Source organism: Macrobrachium nipponense, chromosome 6, assembly GCF_015104395.2.
Source record: "Macrobrachium nipponense isolate FS-2020 chromosome 6, ASM1510439v2, whole genome shotgun sequence".
In the NCBI taxonomy this organism is placed as follows: Eukaryota; Metazoa; Arthropoda; class Malacostraca; order Decapoda; family Palaemonidae; genus Macrobrachium; species Macrobrachium nipponense.
Genome location: NC_061108.1, coordinates 116,767,900 through 116,782,353, shown reverse-complemented (window position 1 = coordinate 116,782,353; position 14,454 = coordinate 116,767,900). Strand labels below are relative to the sequence as shown.

General features: G+C 37.5%; 1 protein-coding gene across 3 annotated transcripts in view; it reads right to left on the bottom strand.

Annotated features, from left to right (window-relative positions):
• The window catches only part of LOC135216031 (uncharacterized), a 922,226-nt gene that overhangs the window by 404,779 nt on the left and 502,993 nt on the right, over positions 1-14,454 (bottom strand). For all 3 annotated transcript variants that reach the window (XM_064250970.1, XM_064250973.1, XM_064250971.1), the window contains one exon: positions 6,845-7,005. In XM_064250970.1, the coding sequence (XP_064107040.1) occupies positions 6,845-7,005 (161 nt within the window). The remainder of the gene's footprint in view (positions 1-6,844; positions 7,006-14,454) is intronic.

Below are 14,454 nucleotides of genomic sequence, written 5' to 3'. Positions count from 1 at the left end.
GTCTTGTTTTGAGGGGGTCGGTAGAAAATTACATTTACTTTGTGAATTGCTTTCTCAGTTATATGGTCAGGATACTTTAAAGACGAAAGTTGCTTATGAATTAGTTCAAATTCTTTTTCCAGGAAATCTGAGGAACAAATTCGTAAGGCTCTTAAGAACAGGTTGCTGGCTACACCTATCTTGATAGCAATGCCGTGATAGCTAAAGTAGTGAATGTATGAAAGTGAGAATGTTGGTTTTCTGTATATGGTAAATTTTTATTCTGTTGTGCCTCTGATTATTAAAACATCAAGAAAAGGAATGCATTTAATTTTGAAAGGAATTAATTAAAATTGCCCCACCTATTATCCCAAAATGTTAGAATATCATCTACATATCTCATCCACAGCATGTTTTTGGGTTTTATTGCATTTATTACTGTAGTTTCAAAGTATACCATGTACAGATTGGCTAAAACAGCACTTAAAGGACTACTCATACTACACCCTAATTTTTGCTTATAGAATGATTCCCCGAATGAAAATACGTTATTAGATGCACATAATTCAACTAACTATTATTTTGTCAAGAGCCAATGGGAAATGATCTGAATAGGGGGATAATTTTTCCCTCAAAAACTATTTACTTTTGTAAATAGGGAATCTACGTCAAGGCTTAAAAGTTTTATGTTGTGAAGTGGTATATGTGCTTTTCTCTCTATATTTTGGTGTTTTTATGGGCTCCTTTTATTGGATGGAATTCTATTGTAACAACGTTTTTACCAGTCATATATATATATATATATATATATATATATATATATATATATATATATTATTTTCTAATTCTTTTATGTTATTTCTTCTCTTATACCTAAAACCCGTTTCATACTTAACTTTAAAGTTAAGTGTGAAATGCTTTCCTTGAACTTAATAAGATGCTTAGATCTTTTATATAAAAACCCTAAATAATTCCGTGTACCTACGCTTACTTCGGGCGTGTAACAAGATTGCCCCTGCCATGAAATAATAATTTTACTTGGACATGTAGCAAAGGCTTTATGACCTGGATGCATGTTATTAAATTTCTGCAAGTATCACAAGCCAATAAAAAAAGGTCGGAAATATGAAACTCTTTGTTCGAATAAAGTTAATGATTAAAATTTTAAGCGTCAGAAAATGAACGAACTCCCTCAACAGGGTAAACTTAACAATGGCAGCTCCCCTGTAGTTAGATTTACCGTAGCGTTACGATACTTCTAATTATGTGCTTCTCGAGACAGAATGGACATTATTCCAAAAATCCTATTTGACAAAGGAAAAAATGTGAACAGTCTTAACCGACCACTTATAGACATATCTCCTCAAGAATTCCTGCTATTCGAAAAGGACTTGTGACGCCACTGCATTTAAAACCATTCGGAATTTCAGGAGGATGAAAACCCGTTCAAAGGAGTAGCAAAGCAAAATCCATTTGGGGACGGATTTGCCTGATACGCATGGCGGATATTTTGGCTGCAACGCATGGCAGTCATTGTGGGCTGTACGCATGGTAGACTTCAGCCCAGAGGCTTTCTGTTTATGGAAACCCAATTGTCTCTCTTTCAGGAGCTTAACACATGGCTGCCCGACGACAGCAACAAAGGAACCGTTTGCTTTTCCCAGATAAGCCTTTGATCAACTCAAAAGCTGCTTTTGAAAATACTCTTTTGCCTTTAAGGAAAAGAGATTAAAAGAATTATTCATAACCGTATTATTCTGGATAGGAAAAAAAGCCTGAGAATAAAACTTGAAACAAATGCTTTAGAACGATAGTTTTATTTAATAAAATACAGATTATCTTACCATGAATATAAATCAAATCTTTTTCTTTAAGATATGAACATTCATTACGGCAATAAAAAAGTTATCAGAGATCAGACGGGGAAGCCATTTCAAACTAGTCTCAGTTTCCAAGTATCTTCTACTTTAATACTTTACACAGCCAATTCTTTAAGGAGAGCATCCGTGACTACCCAAGCTTCTTCCAGGAAACTGAAAGTTATAATTTCCTCTGGAATAACTAAGAAAGGAATTGTAAGGTTCTTTCTTGCCAGGAGGGATAATCATCATCAGTAAAACGTCCGTCTTTACTTGAAGTATAATCAATGTTTTTATCCTGTCCAGTGATTGGCAGAGGTATGAGAAAGTGACTCAAGATTAGTCTGATGGATGTTGCTGAAGAGGATTCAAGAATTAAATATGAAAATAAAAGTTACAGATGATTGAAGACTGCGATGAAAAATATGCATATTAAAAAGTATACTTAATTATTCCATTATATTTTTGTAAAAATATCAACAATGATTCAAGTTTAAGACTAAAAGATCCAATTAAAAGCACATTACAATTCACCGAAGAAAGATACTTACAAAAGTGCACCACAAATGTGAATCATTATTTTGTCTCAAAATCATTTTTGCTGAAACATTTGAACGTCAAAAATGTCAGAGCATCATTACAGTAATTGCTATGTAAACAATAACGCACATGAATGATTATATTATTCAGTATATATTTTCGATATATTCCGCATAGCAGAAAAGTCTTTAAAATAAACAAACTAGCATAAACCCAAACACACACATACGCACACACACATATATATATGTGCAATTGTAATAGCCACAATGTCCTCTTAACTTCTCAAATTCTTTACTTTTTGGGATACACGTATTACTACAAAGCCTTCAGATCCAGTTTTAAAGATATATGAAGAAATCATGATGTCCGGTAGCGGTAAATGAACACGCGATACCATAACCACGACGTGGTCAGATCAATAAGGTGGCCTCGTCGTGATCATGATAACGCGGGTTCGTTTCAAGCTACCGGACATCACGATTACTTTATATTTCTATGAAGTTGGATCTCAAGGCTTTGTTGTGACAAGGGTATGCAAAAAAAAGAGCAAAGAATTTGAGAAGAAGATATTGTGGCTATTACAATTACATGCTAGCTGACCGACCCAGTGCTGCCTGGGATAATTCTGAATGACAACTGATAAACTTGCTCTCTCTCTCTCTCTCTCTCTCTCTCTCTCTCTCTCTCTCTCACTTTTTTCTATCTTTCTCCTACCTAACAACCCCTCTACTCTCTCTCTCTCTCTCTCTTTTCCTCTCCCTCTCTCTCCTATCTCTCATTCTCTCTCCAACCATCTGTCTCTTTCCCTCTTTCTTTCTCTCTCTCTCTCTCTCTCTCTCTCTCACTTTTTCCATCTTTCTCCTACCTAACCCCTCCTCTATTCTCTCTCTCTCTCTCTCCCTCGCCCCTTTCACTAACTCTCTCCAACCATCACTCTCTTTCCCTCTTTCTTCTCACTAATACCAACTCTCTCTCTCTCTCTCCTCCCAAACACCCACTCTTCTCTGTCTCTGTCTGTCTGTCTCTCTCTAACCCTCCCTGTCTTTTTTCCTCTTTCTTCTCACTTCCTCTCCCTCTCATTCTCTCTCTGTCAACCCCCTTCTCAAACTCCACCCTCTTTGATGTCAGTGATGTTTACCCTATTGTATTCTTTTCCCAATGATAAGTCAAATGTATACAGAAATTATGTATGATAAATTCGTAAAGTAACTTAACCAGCTCCGTTTCAGGGAATTCCTTCTCGCCCACACCCTCTTTAATGGGGGAGAGGTAGGATGAAACCCCATTACAAACCATTTTAGGGGTCCCCACTATAACCCCGCCACCTTTCATGTCCATCGGACCAGCCTTTTGGCCGTGATTGAATGACAGATGGAAGGACGGACGGACGGACAGACATAGCGTCCATTATAGTAAGATGTATATATATACTATATATATATATATATATATATATATATATATATATATATATATATATATATATGTATACACATCTCAAATTGAAGCCTACTGCCGAGGTGGTAGTACGGGGTGCAAACTAGACATCACACTATTGCTTTAGTTGGTGCCAATGATTTGGAGTACGGTTCCATTGTAACCCAAAACCATATGAGCACTTTGTGAAGGGTTTTGGGCCCCTTAATGACAGATGTGCTTCTCCTTTAGCCAACAGCGAGTATGCTGTCATTTATGTAGGATTTTAGGAAAGAAGAGGAGTGATAGTGTTCACGATGCTTTGCATAGGGCTAGTCACTAATGTCTTCGGATTTCGGTTTTGTTCTGATTTGTTACATAAGACATGAAAGGTATAACAGCTGATTTGTGTAAGTGTTGCCGAGGAAAAGGAATGTATAACCATTTATTTATTGAAAGAGATAAACATGGAGCTTCAGCACTGAGTGATACAAGGGTGAATACATGAGTTCAGTTGAATATGAATTTAGGCCAAAAGCCAAACACTGGGCCCTATGAGGTCATTCAGCGCTGAAATAGAAATTGACAGTAAAAGGTTTGAAAGGTGTAGCGGGGAAAACCTCGGAGTTGCACTATGAATCAAGTATTAGGAGAGGGTAGGAAGTAAGATGAAGAAAGAGAATATGAAAGGAGGTACAGTAAAAGGAACGAAAGTGGTTGCAGCTAGGGGCCGAGTGCACGCTCCAAAGAACCTTAATTAATGCCTAAAGTGCACCGCTTGAGGTCCACTGACGGCACTACGCGGGTTTAAATATACATGATTCTGTACTTGAGAATCTTCGCTCTAATACTGAATGTTCGGCTAAAAGTTACCTTTCAATATCTATGACTACAGATTACAAAAGGATTTCTTTCTCTGTGATATTTCCATATTCATTTTATCTCTGCACAATTAAAGGCTTAAAACTTACCCAGTTGCACTATCCTTCAATCTGGTACAGATTATAGCCTAAACGGATCTCCCATCAAAATAAGCAAGTCCTGAGAACCTCGCATAGTTTGTGTCTAGTTGCCATCATTTTAATATGCCGAAAAAAATTTAGTAATTTTTTCAAAGTTAGAAATCTAAAATGTCAGTGTAATGGAATACTTTTTTGTGGCAAATATTAGGTTTTTAAGACAGCTAGTAATTGCTACCACTTCAATTTGTAATAAAACAAAGCAGTGTTTCAATATTCTAAACAATATGATTTTCTCTTTAAATTTCCGTATGAAAATTAAATAAAAGACGGCTACTTACTCAAGTTAAAACACTATACTTAGGGTTAGATTAACCACACAAAGAAAACAGAAATACTATGACCAAATAAACGTACGCAGCCAAATTAGTTTTAAGCAAAACAACTACTGCATTCTTAAACCCTACCCTAACTTTTAGAAAAAAAAAGAAAAAATCTTCAACGTTAGTTAGTTAGCAACAGCATACCTGAAAGAGGATTCCAAAATTCTAATGTTATGTAAAAAAAAAAAAAAAAAAAAAAAAAAAAGTATCTTCGGCGCAATCGAGTTTTCTGTACAGTTTATAATCAAGACCACCGGAAATGATCGATCTTTCGGTGGTCTCGATATAATGTTGCATGAGTCGCGCTTCATGAAACTTTCAGCCACGGTCCGGTGTTGGCCTGTCATATATCGTTGCCAGACTCAAGATTATGGCTAATTTTAACCTTAAATACAATAAAAACCTATTGAGGCTAGAGGGCTGCAATCTGGTATATTTGATGATTGGAGGGTGGATAATCAACATACCGATTTGCAAACATCAAGCCTCAGCAGTTTTTAAGATCTGATGACAGACAGAAAAAGTGCGGGCGAACAGACAAAGCCATCTCAATAGTTTTCTCTTACAGAAAACTAAGAGCAACAAGGATTTTTGGAATCATGCCTTTGTAGCACAACTCGAAAACAAGGAAGACTTATTTACATAAAATGAATTAGCCTTTGTGGCACTGCAATTCCAAGTTATTCTTGACACAGTTTATTTTCTATAAAAAAAAGAAAAAACAACCACCCTTTGTATCTTGACAAATTAACGCTTTAGAACGTCATCTGGTTGGTTAAATCATTTATGCAAAGTATTTTACTAAGATCTTAAGACGAAAAATGGATTAAAATAAGTTAATAATTTATGAGAAAAATTACTGCAATCCTGTAGAAGTCAGGTAAAAATGAACCAAGAATGCCTTAAAATAAAAATGACAAATTCAACATAATGTCACACATGATGGTAGTATAAACAATACCCTTTCAGACCCCTAGTTTTTGGAAGACGATCTTAAATCACAGTCAAGATCGAAGTAAACAAGAGAGTTCCAGACTTGCACAATCAACAATCACACAAATAAAAGAAGAGACTTAAAAATACATGTCTGCAAGACGAGCAACGCAGTTTCGATGAAAATCTTCCGAGCTTCCATCATCAAATAACGATTGTACCGATGTAAAACGACTTTCATTAAGAAGACAAGAGTCACTCTCATGATTTTTCGTCTACAGATAACAAAAAAAGTCAGCTAAAACGGAAGAGAGTAAAAATACGGCACGAAGAGCGAAAAGCAATTAACTTGGAAAGACCAGTTTCCTTTTAAGGTCTCGATTTTTAATCACTTTGGTCCGCATCACTTGGGAAGTAAAATAAACTCAAGTACCAAAAACAAACAAGAAAAATCCTTTCATCAGTAAATTTACCCCAATAACTGAGAAATATAAAAAGTAACAGATTATAAAATAACACTTACCTGACAACATGAAATCGCAAATATAGCAGTGTGATGAAGAAACGGTTTTAAATGTCAACTTACCCCTGTACTAAGAAAAAAAAAAAAAAAAAAAACTCCGTTCCACGCCCTTCAAAAATAAATCAGTGGAAAAACTTACTTAATTGTCATATTGCCCTCATTGGTTAGATTAAAAAGACAGGTAAAACTTTCCCCTTAAAGACACAAAAATATAGTAATCATAATAATAATAATAATAAAGTGACTTACTTGTCCCTGAGGTTGGAGACCCCACCGTATCCTCCGTTGACGCCGAGCAACTTGGCGATAATATTCGCTCCCTTAAAGACGTTGACGATGAAGAATTCGGCGGGATACGTCTCCCTTCCGTCCTTCTTATAGACGCGAGTCACAAAGCCGTAAAACACAACCTGCGAACAGAGGGAGAGACGAGGCTCAGATAAAAGACGGGGAAAAAGGGCGATTCGCCAGTCAAGAGACAAAGAGAAAGGATGGAAATTCAAACGAGTTGCGCACATGATGGAGGGGTAAATGACGCCGAGGCAGTCGCCAGACACTACAGCTACGAGAAATGGTTCCGATAAAAGAGGGATAAAAATGGCGCAGCTTTACAAGTGTGACAAAGAAAAATGGAAATTGGGGCAGAAAAGGCGCTCAAACCAGTACCAATAAGACACACACACACACAGAGTACAGCCCCAAAGCAGAAATAAAAATACAAAAGTAGAGAAAGTATAGAGATTCAGATAAACTGTACAAAATATGGAAAGGATCGAGAAGACATGGAGGACGACAATGGAACCTAAAAAATATTATGTACACGGACAGATAACAGTAGTTATCACGTGCAGACAGACCAATGCAAAATTGTCTGAAAAATTCTAAAAAGCTGCACGGGAAATGCGAGACGTATACTGGATGCTGCTGTAGTTTGCGGACAGAAATTACAAAAGACACAGGAAGCATAGGCCATAAGGGGATGAAAGACAACGCTAGGGCAGCACAGACAAGCACATACGAAGAAAGTGGAAACCCAACCAAAGTATCTGTGAAGCTGGTGGTAGCCACGGGTTAAGAACGAACTGAAAAGGCTGTCGTCAGAAAATAAAAGAAATGGTGAAAAACTGAAAGCCCCAAGTTCTATTTCAAATGAGAAGCAAACATAACATGCCTAGAAATTCTTACATTTGGAAAAACGAATCTAAAAAAATGAAAAGGAAAAACGAGCTAGTTCCCTCACTCATTAGGATGAAAGGGAACGTTACATGACCTGCAATATTGAAAAATTGAAATTACATCGGCATTTCGTTTCTGCCAACTCCGAATATCTAACTATATCCTGAGGACTCTAACGTTTTACATTAACGAGGAGATTCAGACGCGCCAACCATCAGTTGACATAATATATTTGAAAAATGGAGTAAAATCACTATACAAATTCTTCAAACCCCTATGCTATTTTGAATTTTCACCATAGTTTACAATTACAGGAAAAAAAATTTATCCATCAGGTAATGGAATGTATTGTCCTATACCCACTTTGTGACTCTAGTATCTATAAAATTTCTCCGTTAATTTTGGATAAAAAAAAATCGAAAAAGGCTGTTAAAATATTTCTTGGACGTCCGCTGAGATAACATGAACGAGGTCCATAATCATGTAGTCCATAATATAATTATGTATACCTCTCTTTCTCACATCTAAAGAATAAGGTTCCGTCCCACCAAATGACAAGAGGCGTATTTGCATTTTATCGACACTAAAAGTCACATTTAAGAGAAACACGTAAGAGACCAAAAGAGCGGAGGCCGCCTCTCGAGGGCCATCTCTCAACTTCAGGAAGATGGAAAAAGTCCGGAAAAAAGACGGCTATCGTAACCAATTTAGCTGTGAAAAATGTTGTGTGCAAAACTACCTCTTCAAGACATAGAACATTCCCGGGAAAAATATCTCTGAAACATCCCGCCTGGTTGTGGTTTCGCTTTGCTTTTATTTCATACCTTTTTTCCTTATATATTTAACCGTACATACTACTTTCTTCCATTTTTCATAATGGTACTTAGATGTCTTCTTATAATAATAATAATAATAATAATAATATGTTTTATTTCAGCTCGGGGCCATATACATTGAGTATACAAAATACAGGCAGTAACATACACAATCTAGATACATGTGACATGATAAAATAGAAAAAGAAAATGAATAATCGGCACTTATCCACAAAATAGCTGAGGTAGCATAAAAGCTAGTAATCATCATATTGGTAATAACAGTAATAATATTAGTGAGATAAAAAAATATGCATTGAGAGTAATAACAGTTGGTGCACATATTATATAACTCAAATTTCAACTAGAGACCTTAGGTGGTTACAGTAGTCAGGTCCAGAGGGCTTAATACATAAATTAAATGTAAATAAAACTTTAACTTGATAGTAATCACAGTAATAATGAAAAATTAAAATATCAGCAATAAATGTAATAATGACAAAAACTGCAGATGACATCTTGCCAATACAGAGATTAAGTCCTTTAGGGGACAAAGGCCTCCTTTTCCCATCTTTCCCACAATTTAGATCTTCTTCTTGCTTCACTCCTTAGGATGCTTTGTATGAGCGAGTTGCTGCTGTTTCTCACTTGGGTTACCAGACTGGACATTGTTCGCCTAACAATGATTTTTAAATTGTCCAGGTGGTTTTCAATGAACATCTGTGTGGCGGAGTGGTAGCGGGGAGTGTTTGTGAGGCGTCTCAGAATGTCATTGTGCACAACAGTGATGAGTCTCATGGTCTCTCGGGTATAGTTCGTCCAGAGGGAACACCCATAGATACTGTAGCAGTACGAGCGGAATAGCACCAGTTTCACGTCTCGGTGACAGAAGGCAAACCTCCTTGCAATCATGTTGCCAGCTGCACATAGTTTACGACGCCTCTGTTCAATGTCTGCCGTATCTTTTAGGTCGTCGGTGATAATGTGACCCAAATATGGGAATTCGTGCACAAATTCCAGCTGATGGTTTCCGAGGAAAATTTGAGGTTCTGCAATATGCTTAAGCGATCTCGGCAGCAGCGACATGCACTGGGTCTTGGTTTCGTTGTAGATTATATCAAATTCCTCTGCATATTGGCGGCAGGTGTCGATGAGTCGTTGGAGACCTTGCACTGATAGGGAAATCAGAACCATATCGTCGGCGTAACAGAGGTTGTTTATAGTTGTTTCATTGACGGTACATCCGATTGGGAGCGAGTTCAGTTTGACATTCAAGTCATCTGTGTACGTATTAAACAGGTATGGAGAGAGAATGCCCCCTTGCCGAAGCCCGTTTAGGGAGCCGAAGGTGTAAGATAACACGTTACCCCATTTGACACAACACAGAATTGCTGTGTGGAGAGCTAGCAATGTAAAATGCAAATTAGATACAGGGGTGTGCCCCTTTTATGCAGCTTCAGGAAGAGCTTCAGGTAGTTTACTCTGTCAAATGCTTTTCTCACATCTACAAAACAAAGGAAATCAGGAGAGGCTGATGATAGGTAGTAGTTCAGCAATTCTTTCAGTATGTAGATGCAGGTGTCGGTTGAGTGGTTTGCTTTAAACCCGAACTGGTTGTCAGTGGTGTGTAGAAAGGGGAGAAGTCTAACTAGAAGAACAGACTCAAGTATCTTCGATGCAATCGTTGTGATTGCAATCGGCCGGTAGTTGCCAGGGTCAGCTGCATCCTTTAGCTTGTTTTTGATTAATGGTATCAAATGAACTAAGAGTAGGGAGTCTGGAAGAAACCGGTGAATTATGCATGCATTGAATAGGGCAGCGAGCAAAATGTAAATTATCGGATGGCAGAGTTTGAAGGCCTCTGCAGGAAGACCATCACAGCCGGGCGATTTATTATTAGGTAGGCTGTTTATGGCATCGCTGATGTTACCTGGCGTAATACGGTCTGCAAAATGAAATTGAATGTTGTCAGTAAGGAGGTTATCTACATCCCTTCGGGAATCTTGATCATTTATGCAATTCAGGATATTGTTGAAGTGATCGCCCCACATACTTGCAATAGCTTCGTCTCCGACTGCTTCCCCTACTCTCTGTGATAGCTTTTTAGTTTTGGGATTTAAAGACTGGATATCTTTCCAAAGACGAGGATAATCACCAGATTCTAAGTTTCTAGACATTGCATCGGCTCTTAGTTGTTTTTCATTTAACCTGCAGTGCTTAAGAGCAAGTTTGAACTGCGCTCTCGCCTGTCTCATTAGCAATGCAGTGTGCCCTTCCCTGGGACTACCATTTTGCCTCCACAGTAAAAACATTTCTCGTGAGTATGTATACAGATCTTTAACCAAGTCATTCCATCCAGGTATATTACGAGAATTACCTTAACGAAATCTGTAGGCAGTCCTGCCCGAAGCAAGCAAAGCGGAGATTATGTTCAAATAGAATTCATTCAGATCCCTCTTGTGGTGGTCATTTCTACAATTTGTGTTAGTACAAAGTAAGGCGTCTGCCGGTTGAACTATTGACCGCAACCTGGTTTCCGTGGTCGTCCTAAAGTATCTGGTTTTCTGTTGGTTTTTAAAATCCCAGTTTACCGCTGGTGGGCGATCAGTTAGGGGGTTCACTGTAGGGAGGGTTGGGGTACTGAATGACACCTGTAATGGGATGTGATCGTAGCCCGTTGCAAGATCATAGCAAATATTGCAGGTCATAATAGAATCATGAAGTTGTGGAGATGTGATGCAGTGGTCCAGCCAGGAAGTTGTAATAGCGTCCGCTCTATTATGTACATATGAATAAGAGGAGGGAGGGAGGAGCATTACATCGCTAATTTGGAGAGCATGATTTTGACAGAAGCGAGTAAGTTCATTATAAAATTGTTTTGTGGGGTGAGAATTAAGGTCCCCGATTATACAAATATGATCAACAGGAGAATCATGAATAATACTGTGTAACTCCCCTGGGATCATGCAGTAATGATCAAAATTATTGTTATTTTCCCATGGCATATAAACATTAATAATTAGGATATTAGAGTTCCCTAATGTCACTTGAAGCCCCAGCAATCTGTCACTCCTGTAGGTCATCACCTTTATCGTATTGTCTAACGATTTGTGCCACAGGAAAGAAAGGCCTCCTTTCGGGCGACCGGCTAGGATTTGATCTGTAACTTGCATCGATGAAGTCGAGAAGGTTCTGAAGTCTTCATGAATTGAATCGCATATGGCAAGGTCATGTGGCCAGAAGAGCGTTTCTTGCAGTGCAATAATGCCTTTGAAGTTTTTGCAGAACATGTTTAGGAGAGGAATGTTCCGCTTGAGGCCAAAGATATTCCAAGAGATTATGTTTAATGTATCCATGGCTACTCACGAAGATGGGAGATGAATGCGCTGATCATTTGGGTGGATGGGGGGTTAGCCAGGGGGAGAGGGCAGTCACTCGCCGTGGGGGGTTGACTGGCACTTGCGGTGGAAATGACCCTGGTTGGAGTGTCAGTAAGTTCCCCTGGGGGTGGTTGATCCCGGATTAGTTTGTATCTTGAAACTAATATATTAGGACCGAAATTCTCGCCTTTAAGAACGTCGAGGTGTTGAAATAGGCAGGTAATCCTGTAAGCCACTTTATGTTTAATCCTGCATGGGAGTTCGTGAGAGATGAGTGGGTCAGAGCCAGTGAGAAACTTGACTCTCTCCACTATGGCATCCAGCACGCACACACATGCACATTTAACGAAAGTTCGTCTTACCAACGAGAGAGACAAGCTAAATGGCACATGTTCTTAAGTAATATTAGGTACAAGGGATTTTGCGGCTTTCAGTTAGAATGGAGATAGGAATCGTATAGGCATATAATTAATTAATTATTTTTTTTTTAATTTCCTATATATTTATATATAAATATATGTATATAAAGAGTAAATAAATTAAATTAATATATACATATACATTTATATATATATATATATATATATATATAGTATATTATATATATTATATATATAGATATATATACATATAACATATATATATATACTATATATATATATATATATATGCTTATTTTGGCCGCATAGATTTCTTGACTTATTTATTCCCTGAAATTTGGAGCAGGTTAGTCATCTGAGGACCTATAACACCAGAGGAAATGTACGAAGACAATTCTCTTCTACAAACGCAAGCTCATATTTTCACATTAATGTCCAGTTCATGCTGGCACAGTGATTCTGCCAATCTGATGAGATATTTCACAGGAGGTGAGACGAAGCACCCCGACCAAGGTGGCGAAATAGAGAAGTTTTTTTTCCAATAGTTGAAGTGACGAGATGTGGGCTTGAAGTACCTCCTTTTCAGTTTAACCATTTACCGCAACGTAAGGAATGATAATTGCGAGTGTGTCATTTAATAAGGTTGTAAATAATTTCATTGGATACGACGGTAAACTCGTTCATTATTATTATTACTGCTGCTATAATTATTACTGATATTCTACTTAAAATCTGTTCCGTTAAGGAAACAAGGGATAAACGACTCTAAGTTAGTGGAGAAAGCTCCCATAAAATAAATTTATTTTTTTTTACAAAATTACGTAAAACTTTGAAAGATTATCATAGCAAATGTAGATGAAAATACATAAATAACGATAAAGAAGTCAAAATAAATACCCATAGACTTCAAAGCAGCATTTCCCTAAAACGTGAAAATGTTCTTACTCAGATGGAAGATGAAATGGAATGGAAGTAGAGAAGAGGCCCTCAGGAGAGAGCAAGAAAATAAACCGGGTGATATAACACCGGTATGACAAAGGGCCACACATAAAACCGGAGTCTTGGGAACGTCACATCACTCTGGACTTCAGCAGCTGATACAAAGCCAGGAATACCCAGCTGTTACGGTACCGCAATTTCCGCAGCACATTCACACAGATATTGTGGTAGCTGGTAGAGAACAGGATGTTTTGTTCCTTCTACATATTTCTGTGAAGAATCTACCTTCCTTACAATTTGATTTATTTTTCCCCTCATCAAGTATCATATAATTTGATATACAAGGAAATATCGTGGTAGCTGAGAAGAGCACAGGATGTGTTGTTTTGTCGATGTATGTTTGCAGAAAATAGGCGTTATTATTTTCTTTCAAGTATCATACGATTTGATACACAAGGAAATAAATATGGTTTTATATGTTAATCCTTTTCCATCATTCAAAGGTGAAACATCTGTTATATAATATTTTACAATGAAAACAACGAAAAGAAATATGGTCACAAAGGCCACAGTCTACTTAAATGCATGAAAACAACATTTGGGGAAAATGTAGTGGAGAATGAGAGTTGGATATTGTAACTAAAGAAATCGAAAGACACGCCTCTTGAATGTATAATAAAAGAAAAGAGAGCAGGTGCAGTATAAATGAGCGTATAAATCCCTGGCCCTACTAATCTGACAAATGCAAACTTGACTGAGGCAATCGATGATGTCATAAGGTCAGTCATGAGGAGTTGTTACTGAAAGAACTCCTTCAACGGGAAATATACATTCATAAAAGGTTAATTACGTGAAACAACAGAATTCTCACTGGCCCCGCATACACCACTAACCTTTAACCATTTCAATTTTCATGCAGGCTTTTTTAAATCGCACAAATGAGCACTAAGACACAAATCTTAGTTATAGCTATTGTTAAGTAATAAATATTCATACAGGCTGAACTGACGGATTTCGCTTCTTTAGTTAATACAAATAAAATGTTAATTCTGAAGTTTCAACGTTCCTAATATATATCTGTTAAAAATACGCCACAAATTTCGTTCATTAAACATACAGACAAAAAACCAGAAAGATTCGGAGAGAGAGAGAGAGAGAGAGAGAGAGAG